We start from the raw sequence: 20,673 nt of genomic DNA, 5'->3' as shown, positions 1-20,673 counted from the left end.
TGTCTGATTCACATCTCCATTTCAACCAAAAATCGAAGTAAAAAAAATAGAACTAAATCAAAATCAAACGCAAACTTTTTTTAAAGTGCATTTAAAGTTTGATTTGATTTAGTCCCATTCTTTAACTTTGATTTTTGGTTGAGATTTATTTGTTTATTTGGATTCCCAGAAGAATCTGCTACTCTTCCTGGTGGTGGCAAAATACAAAACATGACAAGTAACAAAACACTGATAAGACAAGGTCAGTCAAACGAATTTAAAATACAACAAAAAAATACAAATAGTTATAGTGTGTTTGTGGGTGCGTGTCCCTTCACAGTTCCCGTTGTTCCATGAGATGTTTTTAATAGTTTTTTTAAAGGTAATTTTGCTGTTTGCTTGAGTAATTGGAGATGGCTCTGTAGAATATTGTGCGTTGCAGTGAATTCGTTTCGGACCGGAGGACTGTGAAGAGACCCCTGGTGGCATGTCTTGTGTGGTATGTCTGGGTGTCTGAGCCGGATGTTATTTGATTATGCAGACAATCTGGAAGTTTCATTACAGTAATACTTCTCATAAAAACCAGAAGATAATCGCTCATCAACACACAACCAGAAACGGCTGGCATGCATGTTGTTGATGTTAGTGCTGTATGTGCAGTTAAGGGAAAGGTGTGTTTTGAGCCAGTTGCAGCTTTGCTAGGTCTTTCTTTGTGAGACGTGAATCCAACACTGTGCCACTGACTTAATTCCAGTTTATCTACAAATTCATAATGTATATGTTGGATTCCCGTCCCAACCAAAAATCTAAGTTAAAGAATAAGACTAAAACAAATAAAAATGTTAATAAACTTTACACAACGTTTGATTCTTGGTTGAGACAAAGACGTGAATCCAACAAATCAATTATTCATTTGTAGACAAACTGGAATTAAATTCAGACTAATTCAGTGGCACAAAAGATACATCTCCTTCAAAATGGTGATTTTTGGTTGCGTTGACAACCAAGTACAATATCACTTTTGCAATTCGTCTACAACTAAAACAAAAATAATAGGATTAAGCCAGTAGCTCAGATTAAAATATCCAAGCATATGATATCCTTTAAAATGTTGATATTTGGTTGCATTGTCAATTCAATAATACTTTTGTAAAACAGTAAATAGCCCAAAGTTAAGGCGATCTTACAAACTAATGTAACAGTATTTATTCGACCTTAAAATGAGTAAGACATCACTGCCACATTTTGAGGTTAGAATACTGTAACTATAAATGTCTTATCTAAATCATGGAAAGCGTGCATATTCAAGATAACATGCAAGGGTCGCAGGTCTGTGGAGATCTCCACAATTGCAATAAAATCGGTGATAACATTAAATTGTTGTATAAAACATTTTTAAAAAACCACATTGTATTCGTTGTGCTTTAAAATTGGTTGAAAGTGCAGTAATAAAACATTTGGATGACAACTAAACCAAAAATCAGACATTGTTTTTCCATTGGAATTTGGTTGTGCTTTTAGATGGTTGAAAGCATAGTGATAACACCTTGCGTATTCAACAAACTTCTGGCTGTCTTTTCGAGTGGGTGAATAAAAAAGGTTGAAATCTCATTGATCAACGTCTCAACCAAATATTACCCACATTTCCACGATGAAATGATGTGGTGTGCCCAGTGGGTTGACATTGGGGAGGTTGATGTGGGCCGCTGTGGTGACACATCCAGGCAGTGGCGCAGGCTCATAGAGTCAATCTGCAACGCTTCAGACAATGGCGTTTCGTTTGGCAGTAATTCGCTTGGGTTTCTCTTGTTGAAAGGTTTCTGATTAGAGAAGGGGAATATCAACGAGCCGGTGTTGGACACCACATCACAGCCCGCCACAGCCAAGTAATCGGCTTAATCCGTTGGACATGATGAGGGCTTTCAGTAGAACCGTAGCTTGAGGGGAGAAGAGGAGGAGAGGAAAAGAGAGGGAGGAAAAAAAGAAAAAAAAAAGAGGGAGGAGAGGAAGGAATCTCCCAGAGACAGGAGCTTCCATGCATATCCATCCCGCTCCGCAGGCTCTCTCCCCCCACTCTCCCCCCATTCTCTCGCTAACAGTACCATTATAAACCTTAGCACACACTAATCCCGGTGCCTTTAGTCTTCTCCCTGGTAAAACACAGCAGCCAGGTTCTAAAGCAGCAGCGAATTGTCTCTGAAAATAATATATGAATGGTGAACATTCATGGTGTGTTATACTCATTTAACGCTGCCTTCACTTCCTCCCATGGCCCGAACAGATTGCACTTGGCTAGACGTGCTGTAGGGAGGTGGCAATTTGGCACACTGACTCTGCAGAAACAAACATTTAAAAAAAAAAAAAAATGGATGCAGCGGACTTACATTCCTGAACCAAAATAATTGGCAAAAACTTTTCACGACATAGGAGTAAGAAATGAAGACAATCTGATCTGCTCTCGATCATGCAGAAGATTACTAACGTAAGCATGGAAATCAGCAGGCTATAAATATATACCACTCTTTCCGTAAACCAAAGCATAAGGCTTACTAGGCGTGGGCTGAGCACCACACGTGCCTAAAATGCTGTTGATCCACATTTCCCTTTGCTCTCCTCCAGTGCTCTGAAATGGACATCGGACATAATTACAGGGACGTTTTGATTTCATCTTCAACATTTTTTTGCGGCAGATAGGAGAGATGACTTCCTGCCAATGCTGGAGCTGGGGGGGGGGGGAGAGCAGGGAGGGGAGAGGGAGGATGGTGGCCTGAAGCTGGGGGGGGGGAGAGGGAGGATGGTGGCCTGGATCCGGCCAGAGTGAGAGAGGGAGCTGCAGCCAATCTGCAGGCTCAGGTTTCAGCTGGCATTTGCCAACTGAACGCCGATGAGTGCGGGCATGTGAACGTCAACATCCCAGTCACTGCTACTGCTGCTACAGCTGCTCAAGCATCTGACATAATCCACGGGTCATTCAGGCAGTCATCCTGACCCAGATGAGGAGAGGAGCTGTGCAATGATGCCATCAAAGGACATACAGTATGTGACTTTGTGCCAGCTAGTTTCTATGGGGACAGCTAGGTGAGAGGAGGCATGAGGGTTTGGGACAGAGGCAGACAGCAGAATTCAGAAGAGAGCTATTGGGCTTGACGGCCCACAGTGGCCAATGCGTCTACAGACTTTGCACCTCAGAGAAGAGGTTTAAAAAGCCATGAGATCAGTCATCATAGAGGATGTGGATTATGGCCATCAGCACAAAGAGAGAGAGACTCTGGGCACTGCAGTGATATAATGGCCTCGCAGAGATTATCATTATTTGGCCCTGATTTATAACCGTTCAAGAATGTAATGGGAAAGAAATGGGGAAACCACAGCCTTACTTGGTCTGGGAATGATAACTCTACACTTGAAGGCGTGTCTCCATAGCCTTTTAAACGTCTCCCATATGTAAATGGAGTTTTAATGCTTGTAAAAAGGTAATAGGTTGGAAATTATGATCATACTACGAACAAAAAGGTAACACGTAGCACCCACACATGCCATGCTAAGACACTGATGAGAATACAGCCACGGAGTAGAGTGAAGTTGCCCCTATACTCTGATCTTGGGTCAGTTTAGCATTTTCCCCACTAACGGTTAAGGTTAGGATTGGGGGGAGGTAAGCTGATCCAAGATCTGTGCCTAGGAGAAACATCACCTCAGAGTCAAACACATTATGAGGGGAGGTGAATCATGATGAAGTTAGAATTCACCTTGAAGGTCATCACCGACCAGGGGGTCTGTAGATATCCAATGGCAGCAGGAAAAGTTGGTCAAAAACACACACACATTAAATCAACCTTTTCACAATAAAAACCTGGATAAACATTGGACTAACTGGGACAGCTGAAATAATACAAAGAGAAACAACACAAAGTCATATGAATATTAGTTTGAAGGCGGGAACCATAGACCGTATACACAGTAAATAACAGAAGGCCTAGTACCGTAAATTGCCTGTCTACATTTCAACACCAATCCGCAAAGCAGCCCATTACGAAAACAGCAACCATCGGTAATTAGCCCCTCCTTTAATAATCTGTGTGCCGTGGAATAGCAGCCATTTTTCATAATCTATCTACATTCTTATCTAGAGCAGATATCTAAAAACAGCTAATGGAGGAGTTCTTGGACTGAAAGGAAGAGGACAAATGAACAGAGGCTGAGCCATTACTCTTGCTGTAGTGATAAGTGGCTGGCCCACAATAGCAGAGAATCATTTCCCACTCTCTTCAGAAAACATTGGGAATGAATGTTTGGTTTCTAGCTTCAGTGGAAGACTAAAATCAATTAAACCTCAATGATCCATAAAAGAAATCCTCAAAATATCAGAAAATTATTCTGGCGTGGAGAACAAATGGCGCCCTACTCCATATATAGTCTACTCCCTAGGACCAGGGCTCTGGTCAAAGGTAGTGCACTATGTAGGGGGGGTAGGGTGCCGTTTGGGACACAGCACGCCTCTTACACTTTCCGAATCAGCCGGGCCTTGTTTTCCCACACTGCTTTGTACCAAGAACAGAATCCCTGTCGTGAGGAATTATAGAACGTCATTTCATTCAAACTGTTCGCACCACAGTGTTCTTTCCTCCGAAAGAGGAACAAAAACACGACCGAAACTGTGAGATAACCCGCCCCACCCAACACTCGCGTCTCAGACGGGAACGACAAACGAGTGACAAATGCTCACTTCTGACGCAGTGGAAGAAGAAAAGCCTACCATTATTCTACCATTCTTTCTTCAGACTCCCTGTCAAGCAGCTCATATTCACCGGCATTGAAATGTCAAGTCAGACAGACTCCTATGGCTGACACCCGCAAAGAGAAACGACAACAGATCTATCAATCAACACACAACATATGAATTACTTAGAGGAACTGTCAACCAGAACACAGTGATGTTCTCTGTATCTCAGGGGGAAGGCAGGCAGGCATGCTTGCACCCGCTGCTTAATGACTCATTGCAAATTTAATGAAGTTGACAGGGGAAACAAAATCCAAATCTCAATATCAAATCATTTCTGGTAACAATTAAGTGCATTACTGTAATTGTCTTCAATTAAAATGGTCCTAAAGAAACAAAAATAGCTTCTTAGCAAAGAGCAACTGCTCAAGCAAGAGTTTTTCTGGGACTGAATGGAATAGGTCTGAGTGGGGGAGGGGAAAACTGAAAACTAGCTGTTATTGGCATAAAGGTTTGCAACTATTAACCAATTTACCGCCGGGTGATGTCACCAAGCAGGCAAGAACTTTCCCACCAAAACACGCTGAAATGTCAGGCAGTCTTTTCAAACAGCTCTAACACTAAAAGGCATTATCATCATTTACACAATTTCAGAGTATTATTCCAACCTCAGCGTGGAAATACTTATAAAAAAAACTAGAAATCATCTATGTACTTGGGATAAAAATCTGATAACCTACACAAACAGCAAAGTCTTTGTAAATGATTCTTCTGCTCCAAGATTTGCTTAAGAAACTCCAGTCTTAATCTAGCACCTCTAGCACAGAGATTCTCTCAGTGGATACAGGCCTATTTGCATCTATTCAAGAGCACTGGCAATACATCCAACTGTGTGAGTGGCTGGAAAATATACATACCATCTACGATCATAAGGATCGATCTCCTGCCAAACCCTCCGGCGTTTCCCTTCAAACAGTGACCTGTGGTTAAGGACTCGAGTCTACATGAGGCAGGGGCTGGCCCTGGTCCATGCCACAGACAGACATGGGCTTTTTGTCCCAAATGGCACCTTATTCCCTATATAGTGCACTACTTTTGACCAGCGCCTGACCAGGGTCAATAGTGATCTGGTCAAAATTAGGGCTCTCGAGGTTGGGCGCAGTGACTCACTTTGTGCTGCAGCACGCCAACGGGAAAGCTTGACAGCAGATCCACAGACTGGAGTCTGTCTCTGATTACGGGGAAACCACCTTAATCTACTTATTATCAGGCAGAAATTGTTGACCTGTGCTCCTGTGACAGACTAGCTATCGCCATGTGTAGCATATGCTCAACAACTAACCACTGAGTGAAGGAGGTCGAGGCGGCAGTAGTCTCGCAGAGCTCTGGTCAGAAATGTTGCACCTTGTAGGGAATAGGACGCCGTTTGAGAAGCAGACATTATCTCCTGCCCTGTGGAGGTATGCATGTGTTATCTCTGGAGAGAGAGGACACTTGGATAGAGTGAGCACACCCACTCTAGATAGCTTTCTGTGTGTGTGTGTGTGTGTGTGTGTGTGTGTGTGTAGCAGGGAGGAGAAGACAGAAGATCTGACCTGTGAGGCTGTCAGGCCGTGGGATCATCCTCTCGTAGACGTCATAGCTCTGAGCTCCATAGGGGTCTGCATCGTGGTGGATCAACGAGCGAGGCAGGGTGGAGCCATAGTGCTGAGGCTGGGCCGTCATGCTAGAGCGCCCCGGAGACGCCGCCGACCCCCCTGGCTGCTGGGTGAGGGGTAAGGGGCCATCCACCATCGTTAGGGGGGAGCCCATGCACCCCGAGGCTGACCCCAGGGCCTGGTATGGCGAAGTGGTGCGGCTGGCACTGCCCGAGCGGGAGTTGGCGCTGCCCATGCGGCGCAGGGCGGCGGGGGAACTCTTCTGGGTGTTGTAAGGGGAGCCGGCGCGCTGGGCTGAGGGCAGGGTGGTGGAGAAGATACTGGAGAGGGGCTTGGGCTCTGTGACAATGGGCGAGCAGTAGTTACTCCCCATGGTGGCCCTCAGGGAGCCTCGGGAGGGGGATACACTGCTGCCGTAGGCCGGGGACTGGGTCCGGGAGGGCACCGAGCTCACCCTCCTCATGGCTCGACCCGGCGCTGCGGCGGTTAACACAGGGGCCTGTCAGGACAGACGAGGACCAAACTACTGAGCAACCACCACACATTTCAGCATGACATTTAATAGAGGCCTAAATTATTTTTGCTGTGATATTTTACATCCTCACAGAAAGTGTCTAGTTTCTTATGGGACTATTAGAGAATATATTTGTCTCTTTTCTCTAACCTCCTTCCCATCTCCCAGCCAGCAGTAGCATCTGTGTGCTCTGTGGCAGTCAGTATATTAATCATGACCATAGAGATGTATTCGAGAGCTCATCTCCTATCTTTGACATGGCCACTTCTGTGACCGCATAGATAATGCCATTGAGGGCTAAAACTGGCTTCGGTCCGAGTGTGACCAAGTGCAAACCTCTATCCTACTCAATGGCCGTGACTGCCCCAGAGAGTGTGCCCTCTAGCTCCGTGAGCTTACCTGGACCTGGGCCTGGCCCTCGGCCCTGGCATTCCTCAGGAGGGTAGAGGTGCCGCCTGTGCCCGGGTAAGAGTGTGGCATCCTCAGGTCAGTCTTGGCCAGATTATTCTGGTTCTGGCCGCCATAGTAGCTGCTGGCATCCTGGTAGCCACTGTCTGAGTACGAGTTCATCTGGGTGGAGCTGCGGGAGTTCCCAGTAGACCCTGAGAGACAGAAGGAGAGAGGAGCGGAGGGAGAGAGAGCAGAAGGAGAGAGAGAAATAGAGCGAGCAGGAGAGAGAGAGAGAGAGAGACACCGCGTGAGCGTCCTTGAAGCACTACATGACATTTAGCTAGTCCACACAGTACTAATGACCTCACAGAGTGGCCGTTTCTACCTCCCTGCCGGAGCCATACACTGGGTCATTAAAACTATACACGTCACATGTGCTTCTGAGGCCGAGCAGAACACTTCAAAGCATTATTAAAAAGGCTCTGACTGTGGTGGGGCTGAGATAGGGGGAGTGGCACAGCCTTGAGGGGGGAGGGAGAGAGAGAAGAGAGAGAGAGAGAGAGAGAGAGAGAGAGAGAGAGGAGAGAGAGAGAGAGAGAGAGAGAGAGAGAGAGAGAGAGAGAGAAGAGAGACAGTAGAACAGAGGGGCTGCATTAGTAACAGACCCTCACTTTCATGGAGCGAGGTCTGCTCTGGGGAGTACAGGGCCACCTGCACCTGCCCTGTTCGGAGGCGGTGGGTGGGCGACTGAGAGGCGTCTGTCACTCGAGACTTGGTGTCCCGCGAGGTCGAGGCATCTGGGAAAGAAAGGGAGGACAAAGTCAGTGTTACATGTGTCGCTTATTTGGTATATCATGGCGTTTGCAACGTCAGGATCGTGGGTTCAATTCCCGCTGGGATCACCCATACAAATTGTATGCAGTATGTACACACTACTGTTAGACACTTTCAATAAACGTGTCTGATAAATGGCAAATGTATAAATGGGAAAAATACACTGAGTACACAAAACATTAAGAAAACCTGCTCTTTCCATGACATAGACTGACCAGGTGAATCCAGGTGAAAGCTATGATCCCTTATTGATGTCACCTGTTAAATCCACTTCCAAATCAGTGTAGATGAATTAGGAGGAGACAGGTTTAAGAAGGATTTTTAAGCTTCGAGACAATTGAGACATGGATTGTGTGCCAGTCAGAGGGTGAATCAGCAAGACATGCCTTTGAACAGGGTATGGTAGTAGGTGCCAGGCGCACCAGTTTGTGTCAAGAACTGCAACGCTGCTGGGTTTCTCACGCTCAACAGTTTCCTGTGTGTATCAAGAATGGTCCACCACCCAAAGGACATCCAGCCAACTTCACCCCCTGTGGAACACTTTTGTACAACTCAATATTAGGAAGGTGTTCTTAATGGGAAGGTGTTCTTAATATTTTGTACACTCGGTGTATATGGAAGAGATAGGAGACGTCGATGCAATAAATTCCACACTCGTGTAAATTAAGTTTATTATCATACTGACTCATAGGAGAGACATTTGTGACGCTCCTATTGTGCTGTGCCAGTCCCCTTGTCAAAACCGTTTCCAAACTAACATTTCCCGGCTGTGACCTAAATGGCACACTAGTCGCTATATAGAGCCATGGCTCGGGCCAAAAGTAGTGCACTGTATAGTGAAGAGGGTGCCATTTAGGTCACAGCCCATGAGAACAGCCAGTGAGGCAACGAGGAGGAATTACCACAGTAATGTCTCGCATAAGCTGTTGCACAATGTCGCTCCACAATCAAAATCGAGTTAAGTGTGACCTGCGTGAATGAGCTCCACTGCAATAGCTGCAACAATGGGATGTCAGAACCTAGTCAGAACCGGAGGGAGGGGCAGTGTTGGCTGGCATATGGACGAGGGGGGAGGGAGGCTGAATTCCATGGAGGAGACACTCCGCTGTTCCTTTCTGGCTCGTAAGTGTCTCAGTAGCCCATTTCTTTGCCAGGAGTCCGCCGTCTCCGCAGCTCCACGCCGCATCCAGTTGCATGAGTTGACTGCAGCTACGGCACCTCAATAAATTCTGCTGCTGCAATTATTATGGTTGACTTGATTTTCGCTAGCCCACTGTGAGCGGCGCGGCAGACGCTTAAATCTTTCAAAAGGCCACGTTTGCCGTTTGACTGATTTCCATCGTGACGGGGGGGGGGAGAAAAAAAAATCATGAAAAATTCATGCACAGGATAAACTAAATTGTTAAAAGCAGTATTTACAGAACAATGGCAAATTATCTGAATGGGGTGTCGCTTCTGACCAAACAACAACTTTAGTCCCCATAAACAACTAAAACAAAGCTTCACTCATCCCTCCTGCTCCTCATAGCATATTAGGAGTAACTTTTCAGGTAGACAGTGACTGGAGCTTTGTGACATTTCTGCCCTCAGGGCATCGCTACAGAGCCTTGACCCCGTTTGAGAAATGAGACGGTACACAATGAAAGAGAGTGTTGCATCCCTCCTCCAGAGCAGTGGGATTAAAGTGTAAGTGCGTCACAAAGGCCACCCTATTCCCTATTTAGTACACTACTTTTAACCAGGGCTCTGGTTAAAAGTAGTGCACTATACAGGAATAAGGTGCCATTTGGGAATGCAGCCATAGAGTGTTGTTGGTGAGAGAGTGTGATTGGAGTGAAATTAGCTGCAGTGTGCTGCTGTAAAGGGTAATGACTATGTCTGGCTGGGCTGCTTATTGACCTCCCGGGCCCCCGGCAGGTCCGCCCGTTGCCAGCCTGTGGATTTCGAGAGGAAGTGGTACTGTGGAGAGAGAGGCTTTCTTTAACCTCGTGAATGTGGACAGCACAGTCACAGGCAACCTATTTCCTATAATGCACAACTTTTTGACCAGGCCCCATAGAGCCCCCCCATAGGGCTCTGGCCAACAGTAGCGCACTATAATAGGGAATAGGGTGCCAATTGGGACGCAGTCTCTGTTAACGTAATAAGTGGTCGAGGAGTGCCAAGGGTGACAAAATAATGACTTGTGTATGAACTCCAACCATTATGGCTAGACAGCTGATTATAAATGGTGAGGAACATCAATACCCTCTCCTCTTCCACAGACAGGCAGCCTCTCACTTCATATCTACAACAGCTATCATTTCTGTTTCATATTTGGATTAGAAAAAGACATTACTGTGGCTAACGATGATTTCTCATCTACAATGAGGAAATCAATATTTATACAAAATAGGCTCTACGGCCGCCTATTTGCCCTGGTCAAACGTAGTGCACTTTATGGAATAGGGTGCCATTTGGAACTCATATCCTTGTTCTTACTGTGTCCGTCTGCAAGTCGGGCTTATCAGCAATGAACCAACTGGAGCAAGTGGAAAATTCCAAACAATACCGAGACAAGCAATGTAACAGTGCACATGTACAATCATAACCCCATTGGGTCAGTCTGACAAGAACCACAATACAATATTAATGACGACTGCAGCGATTCACTTAGTTCCATTATACAATTAATAAGCTTTGAACTACATTAGTAAAATGGACTTCATTATCAATTTGAGCAGCAGCTAAGTAACTGTGGTCCTACAAGGATCCGTGCTAAATAAACAGAGTTGGAGTGGAGGGAAAGTGTTACGGTCTGAGAGAGTGGAAGTAGCTAAAAGACAAATATTGAATCTGAAATGTGCCAGAAGAAACTTATCAAGTCAGTCAGTAGTAGGGATTAACATGGGTAACTGGGATCCTGGGACTGTCCCGGGAACACTTTTTACGTTTCCCGAAATAATGAAATGACAAGAACCCCGTAAATTACAACATTTACACGTGACCCGAATGCAGTTAATAAACCCAACAGGAAACCCCCACCGTATAGCCTATAAAATAACATAGGCCTCTTTAAATCGTTATTGTGAATCTTCAGACAGTGACAAATTTGATAGGCATCTGTCACAGACATGAAGTCTGATAATTCAGAGAGGCATGAGAGAAAATATATCTTCTCCTGTCTTAAAGCTTAGGCCATTTCCCTAACCAGTCCGAATCCCACTGGAACCCAAAATCCTGACGGTCTCGCATAAAAATTCCACATTTTATTCTGTAATCCATACGATGCATTATCAAAGGACTCCACTCGCCTATGCATGTCAAAATACAGCTATAACATTTCCCCGCGCTGTCTCGTATTGCTGTCAATATAGTGAGAGAGAGAATGCATGATCAACAAACGGTATGAGTAGACATGGATATTTATTAGAGGTTGACCGATTATGATTTTTCACCGCTGATATCGATAGGAGGACCAAAACCCCGGTACCGATTAATCGGCCGATTTTTTTATTTCTTTGTAATAATGACAATTACAACAATACTGAATGAACACTTATTTTAACTTAACATAATACATCAATAAAATCTATTTAGCCTCAAATGAATGAAACATGTTCAATTTGGTTTAAATAATGCTAAAACAAAGTGTTGAAGAAAGTAAAAGTGCAATATGTGCCATGTAAGAAAGCTAACATTTAAGTTCCTTGCTCAGAACATGAGAACATATGAAAGCAGGTGGTTCCTTTTAACATGAGTCTTCAATATTCCCAGGTAAGAAGTTTTAGGTTGTAGTTATTATTATAGGACTATTTCTCTCTATACCATTTGTATTTCATATACCTTTGACTATTGGATGTTCTTATAGGCACTTTAGTATTGCCAGTGTAACAGTATAGCTTCCGTCCCTCTCCTGCTCCTACCCGGGCTCGAACCAGGAACACATTGACAACAGCCACCCTCGAAGCAGCGTTACCCATGCAGAGCAAGGGGAACAACTACTCCAAGTCTCAGAGCGAGTGACGTTTGAAACGCTATTAGCGCGCACCCGCTAACTAGCTAGCCATTTCACATCGGTTACACCAGCCTAATCTTGGGAGTTGATAGGCTTGAAGTCATAAACAGCGCAATGCTTGAAGCACAGCGAAGAGCTGCTTGCAAAACGCACGAAAGTGCTGTTTGAATGAATGCTTACGAGCATGCTGGTGCCTACCATCGCTCAGTCTGACTGCTCTATCAAATCATAGACTTAATTATAATATAATAAACACACAGAAATACGAGCCTTAGGTCATTAATATGGTCGAATCCGGAAACTATCATTTCGAAAACGGAACCGTTCCGTATTTTATCTAACGGGTGGCATCCCTAAGTCAAAAAATTCCTGTTACATTGCACAACCTTCAATGTTATGTCATAATTATGTACAATTCTGGCAAATTAATTACGGCCTTTGTTAGGAATAAATGGACTTCACACAGTTCGCAATGAGCCAGGCGGCCCAAACTGCTGTATATACCCTGATTGCTTGCACGGAACGCAAGAGAAGTGACACAATTTCATGTTAGCAGGCAATATTAACTAAATATGCAGGTTTAAAAATATATACTTGTGTATTGATTTTAAAGAAAGGCATTGATGTTTATGGTTAGGTACATTGGTGCAATGACAGTACTTTTTTCGCAAATGCGCTTGTTAAATCATCACCCGTTTGTCGAAGTAGGCTGTGATTCGATGAGAAATTAACAGGCACTGCAACGATTATATGCAACGCAGGGCACGTTAGATAAACTAGTAATATCATCAACCATGTGTCGTTAACTAGTGATTATGTTAAGATTGATCGTTTTTTGTAAGATAAGTTTAATGCTAGCTAGCAACTTACTTTGGCTTCTTGCTGCCCTCGCGTAACAGGTAGTCAGCCTGCCATGCAGGCTCCTCGTGGAGTGCAATGTAAGGCAGGTGGTTAGAGCATTGGACTAGTAACCGGAAGGTTGCAAAAACTAATCCCCCCTGAACAAGGCAGTTAACCCCCGTTCCTAGGCCGTCATTGAAAATAAGAATGTGTTCTTAATCTGACTTGCCTAGTTAAATAAAGGTGTAAAAAATAAAAAATACAAAAAAATAATAAATAAATCGGCGGCCAAAAATACCGATTGTTATTAAAACGTGAAATCGGCCCTAATTAAAATCGGCCATTCCGATTAATTGGTCGACCTCTAATATTTATTTAACATGCCTATTACCTCTCTTCATCTCTCCGTTATTCATGAGCTGATCTGCCATCTGTATAATCATCAACTCGATTTAACCAAATAGGAGACATTCTGTCATTCATTGAAGGAGCCCATCTAGTACCGGATCCCCCTTTGTCTCCAGAACGGCCTGAATTCTTTGGCGCATTCTACAAGGTGTAGGAAACGTTCCACAGGGATGTTGGTCCATGCTGACGCGATGGCATCACGCAGTTGCTACAGATTGGACGGCGGTACATTCAACAGACTGTTCCATCTCACCTCAAAGGTGCTATATTGGGTTGAGGTCTGAGGACTTCGCAAGCCACTCAAATAAACTGTCTTGGTGTCATGTTCCATGCAATGTTTTTCCACTCCTCAATTGTACAGTGCTGGTGATCGCGTGCCCACTGGAGCCGCTTTTTCTTGTTTTCAGCTTGTACGAATGGAAGCGGATGACTGCAATAGCCCATTCGTGACAAGGATCTTCGAGTTGTGCGTTCCAAGATGCAGTTCTGCACACCACTGTTGTACTGCGCCGTTATTTGTCTGTTAGTGTCCCGCCTGTTAGCTTGCACGATTCTTGCCATTCACCTTTGATCTCTCATCAACGAGCTGTTTTCATTCACAGGACTGCCGCTGACTGGATGTTTATTGTTTGTCGCATTATAAATCGGCAAACCCTACACTGTCGCACGTGAAAAGCCCAAGCCCAGGAGGGCGCCGTTTCTGAGATACTGGAACCGGCGCGCCTGACACCGACAAACATACCACGCTCAAAGCCGCTTAGGTCACTCGTTTTGCCCATCCTAACGTTCAATCGAACAGTAACTGAATGCCTCGATGCTCCACTTTTACATAAAGCCAAGGCCACCTGACTCATTGTCTGTAGGAACGATCAATTTTCGTGGAAGTGGCGGTGTACCTAATAAACTGGACCAGTGAGTGTATACAGTGCATTCAGAAAGTATTCAGACCCCTTGACATGTTCCACATTGTGTTACATTACAGCCTTATTCTACAATGGATTAAATAACAGAAAAGTATCAATCTACACACAATACTCCATAATGAGAACGTGAAAAAGGTTATCTGCTAATTGTTGCTAATTTATTAAATACAAAAAACTGAAATATATTATTTACATAAGTATTCAGACCCTTTGCTAAGAGACTCGAAATTGAGCTCAGGTGCATCCTGTTTCCATTGATCATCCTTGAGATGTTTCTACAACTTGATTGGACTCCACCTGTGGTAAATTCAATTGATTAGACATGATTTGGAAAGGCACACACCTGTCTATATAAGGTCCCACAGTTGACAGTGCATGTCAGCGCAAAAACCAAGCCATGAGGTTGAAGGAATTGTCTGTAGAGCTCCGAGACAGGATTGTGTCAAGGCACAGATTTGGGGAAGGGTACCAAAAAATGTCTGCAGCATTAAATGTCCCCAAGAACACAGTGGCCTCCATCATTCTTAAATGGAAGAAGTTCGGAACCACTAGACTCTTCCTAGAGCTGGCCGCCCAGCCAAACTGAGCAATCGGGGGAGAAGGGCCTTGGTCTGGGAGGTGACCAAAAACCCGATGGGACAATCTCTGAATGTCCTTGAGTGGCCGAACCACATCTCTGGAGAGACCTGAAAATAGCTGTGCAGCGACGCTCCCCATCTAACCTGACAGAGCTTGAGAGGATCTGCAGAGGAGAATGGGAGAAACTTCCCAAATACAGGTGTGCCATGCTTGTAGCGTCATACCCAAGAAGACTCGAGGTTGTAATCACTGCCAAAGGTACTTCAACAAAGTACTTAGTAAAGGGTCTGAATACTTACGTAAATGTGATATTTCAGTTTTCCTTTAATTATAATTTGGCTAAAATGTAAAAAAAAAAAAATGTTTTTGTTTGTCATTATGGGGTATTGTGTGTAGATTGTTTTTCTCATCAATTTGATCAATCTTAGAATAAGGCTGTAACATAACATTTGGAAAAAGTGACGGGGTCTGAATCCTTTCTGAAGGCACTGCATCCATGGCATGGTATCATGGTATGGTTTTCAATGATTCACAAGAATATCAGTCCGTGTATGGTAACATGGACCCTGTGTCACAAATGGCACCCGTTTCACTATATAGTGCACTACTTTTGACCAGAGCCCTTTAGATCCTGGTCAACATGTGTGCACTATAAAGGGAATAGGGAATGTGTCACACATGGTGTAGGGAAGGATGATCAGACCATACCTGCAGATCTCCAGGGGAGGGACTTCTCAGACGAGCTGAAAGACAAAGAGAGAGAGAAGGTCTTAGATACCCGGACAAATATGAGACAGAAAGTGAATGTTCTCAACAGGACACTTGTTTAAATTCTTATTGAAGATATCCAACAGAGATCCTCCGAATGCTTACAAATGGGCCTATTTTACTTGTGTTTGAGATAATGGTGTCTGAAATAGGCCTCTGGCCCAAAGTAGTGCACTATATAAGGTGCCATTAATCACAATAAACATGAAATTGAAAGAACATGGTCAGTTCAGATGCAACCAGAGAATTCATCGATCGGACCAAATAGAAAAGAAACAGAGGTAATTGTTGTGGCCGGTGCAGCATATGCCAACATACAAATAACATGGCAACAACCAAACATTTAAATACGATTGAAAATGGCTCTTTCTCCTCTCTAGTTGCAAAAGAGGCCTTCGTGACAGGTGATCTTTACTGCCATGACGGACAACGAGGAGGATCATCCTTTTCCCCCGAGGTTGGGTCAGTTATTTTTCATCCTCGCCAGTCCTTGAGAAACACACTTTGCGAATAAACGGAAAAAGGTCAGGCTTGGCCATCCATCCTGATGGGGTCTGAGGCTCTGAGGCTGAAGACAAGCTGCTAGCTCTGCTACTAAAGTAAATAGGGGGGAAAAAAACTATTGATCTCGGAGCAAAAATGCCAATGCCCCACCGATAATAAAACAGACTGAAACAAGCAGGACACGTGTACACACACATACACGGATCTGCCTGTTCTGAGTTACTACTGCGTGCTGAGCATACGCAACAATGACATGGATGCCGGTGTATACTTCCTCAGCAATAAAGGGGCAGTTGTCTCCCAAGAATAAGGAGGTATAAAGCTTGGTGGCCTGACAGAGAGTCCATGTTAAAACACACTACGGCCCTCAGACAAACACCGAGGCTACGCCCCAAATGGCACCCTATTCCCTATACAGTGCACTACTATTCCCTGGTCAAAAGCAGTGCACTACGTAGGGAGTAGGGTGCCATTTTGGACGCCAGCTGGGCATGCAGAGCCAAGTGGACCCATAGGTGGGGAGTGTGATGGATGGTGGGGTCAGTGGTACCTGGTCCTGGATCAGTGGAGAAGTGGGCAGGCAGATAGCTCAAACTGATGCCAGAGACTAGAGGCAGCCATCCCAATGATGGGCCTGGGAAAGTGCTGAGGCAGGAGAGGGTCAGGGCTTAACGGATGAGGCCACTTCTACTGAAGCCAACCAGAGAGCCACTCTGGTGTAGTGAGCCAAGTGGGCACCTTACCCTCTATGTAGTGCACTACATTTGACCAGGGCGCAAAGTACATACAGTAGATCCTATTTGGCTCTGGACAAACGTTCCGCACTATGAAGGGAGTAGGGTGCCATTTGGGACGCACCCTCCGTCTGTAAGAGGCCATAAGACTAGGCCCCAAGTTTCTCCGCTATAGTATACCTCAGCCACTTCAACATGATTATAGGGGGGAGCAGCACTAAACTAAAGCGCACCAAGTCGAAACCTGTAAAAGCTTTAACTAATAGCCACCTGGACCGGCCAGCTTCACTTAGAAAATGACATTTAAAACAGAGCAATTTACAGGTCATTTCTAATAAATCAAGCCATCTAGAAGACTTCTGTGAGCGCTGGACCTAAAAGCAGGGTTCCTACCCATATGCTTTCCAAGAAATTATCTAGCGGGTCATTATTGCCATGCACCTGGGTCATTCGACCAATTCGGTGCCTTTTGAGATGTGCAACTTGGTGAGAAAAAAAAACATTTGATTTCAGCTAATTTTAACATTGTCATAAACAGCACATGTTCAACTTAATAAAAAAAAACATGTTCTCATCAAAGAGGTTGAATAGAAAAAGTACTATTGTAAGATTCTAAATAGTGCCAAATAGAGTAACAGGGTTGATGATTTCATCTTAAATCAGCCATAAATCCCATTGTGACAGGGGAAATGGAAGCTTGTTGTGTGCAACAGGAAGGGGTAATTGAATGCCAAAACATTTCTAGCCTATCTATTGGTAACAGGGTTAACGTGTTATGCTTGATCCGCTCCGTTTTCCACCACAAAACACCAGAAAATGTCCAAAAAGAGTAGAACCAGCTCACCTGCTTTTACACTATGATTTGACTATTAGATGTTCAATGTTTCTTTAGATACATTTTTTTAAACGAATAGTTTCACCTTATTAAAATGAGAGTTCAGATCACATAACAGGGTTGACCTTCAAATGACAGACAGGTTTTTTTACCTTAAAATGTGTTCACTAATCACAGGAAATAAATATCAATCTTAAGAAATGACTTTGTCAAAGCAACAGAAATAAATAAGGGCTTCACAATGACGGTGAAAACTGGAGGTTAAGTGGGTTAAAATCTTCCTTTTATAAAAAAATTTATGAAGTCTTTTATTCATATTAAAAATGTGATTTACTGAATTCTCCATGAGGTCTATATTAAAAGGGCACTTCATTGATTATAACATAAAGGGGCAGTAAGCAGATAAAAACATGATTTTCCTGTTTTTGTAAATAATATTTCCACACTAGGAAGTCGAAATGACATTCTGAAATTGTGAAAGTGATAATGCCCTTTTGTGTAAGAGCTGTTTAGAAAAAAAAAAATAAAGACATCTGGAATTTCAGCCTGTTCAGGTGGGATGGAACAATGTGATCCTATTATAATAAACCAATGACTGTTCCTCTGGGTAAGGGCGTGAGCTCTAGACCATCCTAATCAACCAATCAGGGCTGAGCAATGGCCAAAGAAGGCTCAGGAAATAAATTATTAAAATATGAGTTATTTTCATTAAATAAACACACTGATTTATTAGACAGTGATGATTTAAAAATAAATTACTAAAACTGCGACAGAAAGCATGGGACGACCCAGCTGCTGTTGCCATTTTGCTGACTGGATCTTATAGAATTAGGCAGTGGTGGAAAAAGTACCCAATTGTCATACTTGAGTAAAAGTAAAGATTTCCTAATAGAAAATGACTCAAGTAAAAGTGAAAGCCTCCCAGTAAAATACTACTTAAATAACAGTATTTGGTTTTAAATATACTTAAGTATAAAAAAAAATGTAATTGCTAAAATATACTTAAGTATCAAATTCCTTGTATTAAGCAAACCAGTAGGCACAGTTATTATTTTTAATTTACAGATAGCCAGGGGCACATTCCAACACTCATTTACAAACAAAGCATGTGTTTAGTGAGTCTGCCAGATCAGAGGCAGCAGAGATGACCAGGGATGTTCTCTGTTTAGTGAGTCTGCCAGATCAGAGGCAGTAGGGATGACCAGGGATGTTCTCTGTTTAGTGAGTCTGCCAGATCAGAGGCAGCAGAGATGACCAGGGATGTTCTCTGTTTAGTGAGTCTGCCAGATCAGAGGCAGCAGAGATGACCAGGGATGTTCTCTGTTTAGTGAGTCTGCCAGATCAGAGGCAGCAGAGATGACTAGGGATGTTCTCCTGATCAGTGTGTGAATTGGACTATTTGAGTACTTTTGGGTGGCAGGGAAAATGTATGGTGTAAAAATAACATTCTCTTTTGGAATGTAGTGGGAAAAAAGTAAAAGTAGTCAAAAATATGAATGGTAAAGTGAAGTACAGATATCCCCAAAAAACTACTTAAGTAGTACTTTAAAGTATTTTTACTTAGGTGGCAAGAAAAAGTATGTGAATCCTTTGGAAATACCTTAATTTCTATATAAAAATTGGTCATAAAATTTGATCTGATCTTCATCTAGGTCACAACAATAGACAAACACAGTCTGCTTAACCTAATAACAAACAATTATACCTTTTCATATCATTTATTGAACACACCGTGTAAACATTCAGAGTGCAGGGTGGGAAAAGTATGTGAACCCTTGGATTTAACAACTGGTTGACCCTCCTTTGGCAGCAATAACCTCAACCAAACGTTTTCTGTAGTTGCGGATCAGACCTGCACAACGGTCAGGAGGAATTTTGGACCATTCCTCTACAAAACTGTTTCAGCTCGGCAATATTCTTGGGATGTCTGGTGTGAACTGCTCTCTTGAGATCATGCCACAGCATCTTAAATCAGGTTGAGGTCAGGAGTCTGACTGGGCCACTCCAGAAGGCGTATTTTCCTCTGTTGAAGCCATTTTGTGATTTACTTCTGTGTTTTGGGTCATTGTCCTGTTGCATCACCCAACTTCTGATTGGCGGACAGATAGCCTAACATTCTCCTGCAAAATGTCTTGATAAACTTGGGAATTCATTATTCCGTCGATGATAGCAAGCTGTCCAGGCCCTGAGGCAGCCCCAAACCATGACACCCCCTCCACCATACTTTACAGTTGGGATGAGGTTTAGATGTTCGTGAGCTGTCCACAGAATATTTTGCCAGTAGCGATGTGGAACATCCAGGTGCACTTTTGCAAACTTCAAACGTGCAGCAATGTTTTTTTCTTGTTTAGTGTTTTACGTATCGTAGACTCGTCAACAGAGATGTTATCATATTCCAGAGATTTTTGTAAGTCTTTAGCTGACACTCTAGGATTCTTCTTAATCTCATTAAGCATTCTGCACTGGGCTCTTGCAGTCATCTTTACAGGACGGCCACTCCTAGGGAGAGTAGCGACAGTGCTGAACTTTCTCCATTTATAGACAATTTGTCTTACTATGTACTGATAAACATCAAGGCTTTTAGAGATTTATTTTGTTTTCAGGTATGGTTCACATCAGGCAATGCTTTTTGTGAATCGCAAACTCATATTTGGGAGTGTTTTTTATAGGTCAGGGCAGCTCTAACCAACATCTCCAATCTCATTTCATTGATTGGACTCCAGGTTAGCTGACTCCAATTAGCTTTTGGAGAAGTCATTAGTCTAGGGGTTCACATACTTTTTCCAACCTACTCTGTGAATGTTTAAATTATGTATTCAATATAGACAAGAAAAATACAATAATTTGTGTGTGTTATTAGTTTAAGCACACAGTCTGTCTATTGTTGTGACTTAGATGAAGATCAGATCACATTTAATGACCAATTTATGCAGAAATCCAGGTAAATCCAAAGGGTTCACATACTTTTTCTTGCCACTGTAGGTACCTTA

General features: G+C 43.5%; 1 protein-coding gene across 10 annotated transcripts in view; it reads right to left on the bottom strand.

Annotated features, from left to right (window-relative positions):
- LOC106586174 (plakophilin-4) overlaps window positions 1-20,673 on the bottom strand; it is a 131,263-nt gene that overhangs the window by 37,661 nt on the left and 72,929 nt on the right. For 5 of the 10 annotated variants that reach the window (XM_014173115.3, XM_014173116.3, XM_014173120.3 and 2 more), the window contains 5 exons: window positions 15,551-15,585; window positions 7,927-8,058; window positions 7,271-7,473; window positions 6,295-6,856; window positions 3,729-3,755 (listed from right to left, as the gene is read on the bottom strand). In XM_014173115.3, coding sequence (XP_014028590.1) covers window positions 3,729-3,755; window positions 6,295-6,856; window positions 7,271-7,473; window positions 7,927-8,058; window positions 15,551-15,585 — 959 coding nt within the window. The remainder of the gene's footprint in view (window positions 1-3,728; window positions 3,756-6,294; window positions 6,857-7,270; window positions 7,474-7,926; window positions 8,059-15,550; window positions 15,586-20,673) is intronic. The other 5 variants (XM_014173117.3, XM_045707808.2, XM_014173118.3 and 2 more) reach the window with 3 other exon arrangements.

Source organism: Salmo salar, chromosome 25 (genome assembly GCF_965601325.2).
Source record: "Salmo salar chromosome 25, fSalSal1, whole genome shotgun sequence".
In the NCBI taxonomy this organism is placed as follows: domain Eukaryota; kingdom Metazoa; phylum Chordata; class Actinopteri; order Salmoniformes; family Salmonidae; genus Salmo; species Salmo salar.
Note: the sequence above shows the minus strand (reverse complement) of the source record. Positions and strands in the feature narration are given on the sequence as shown.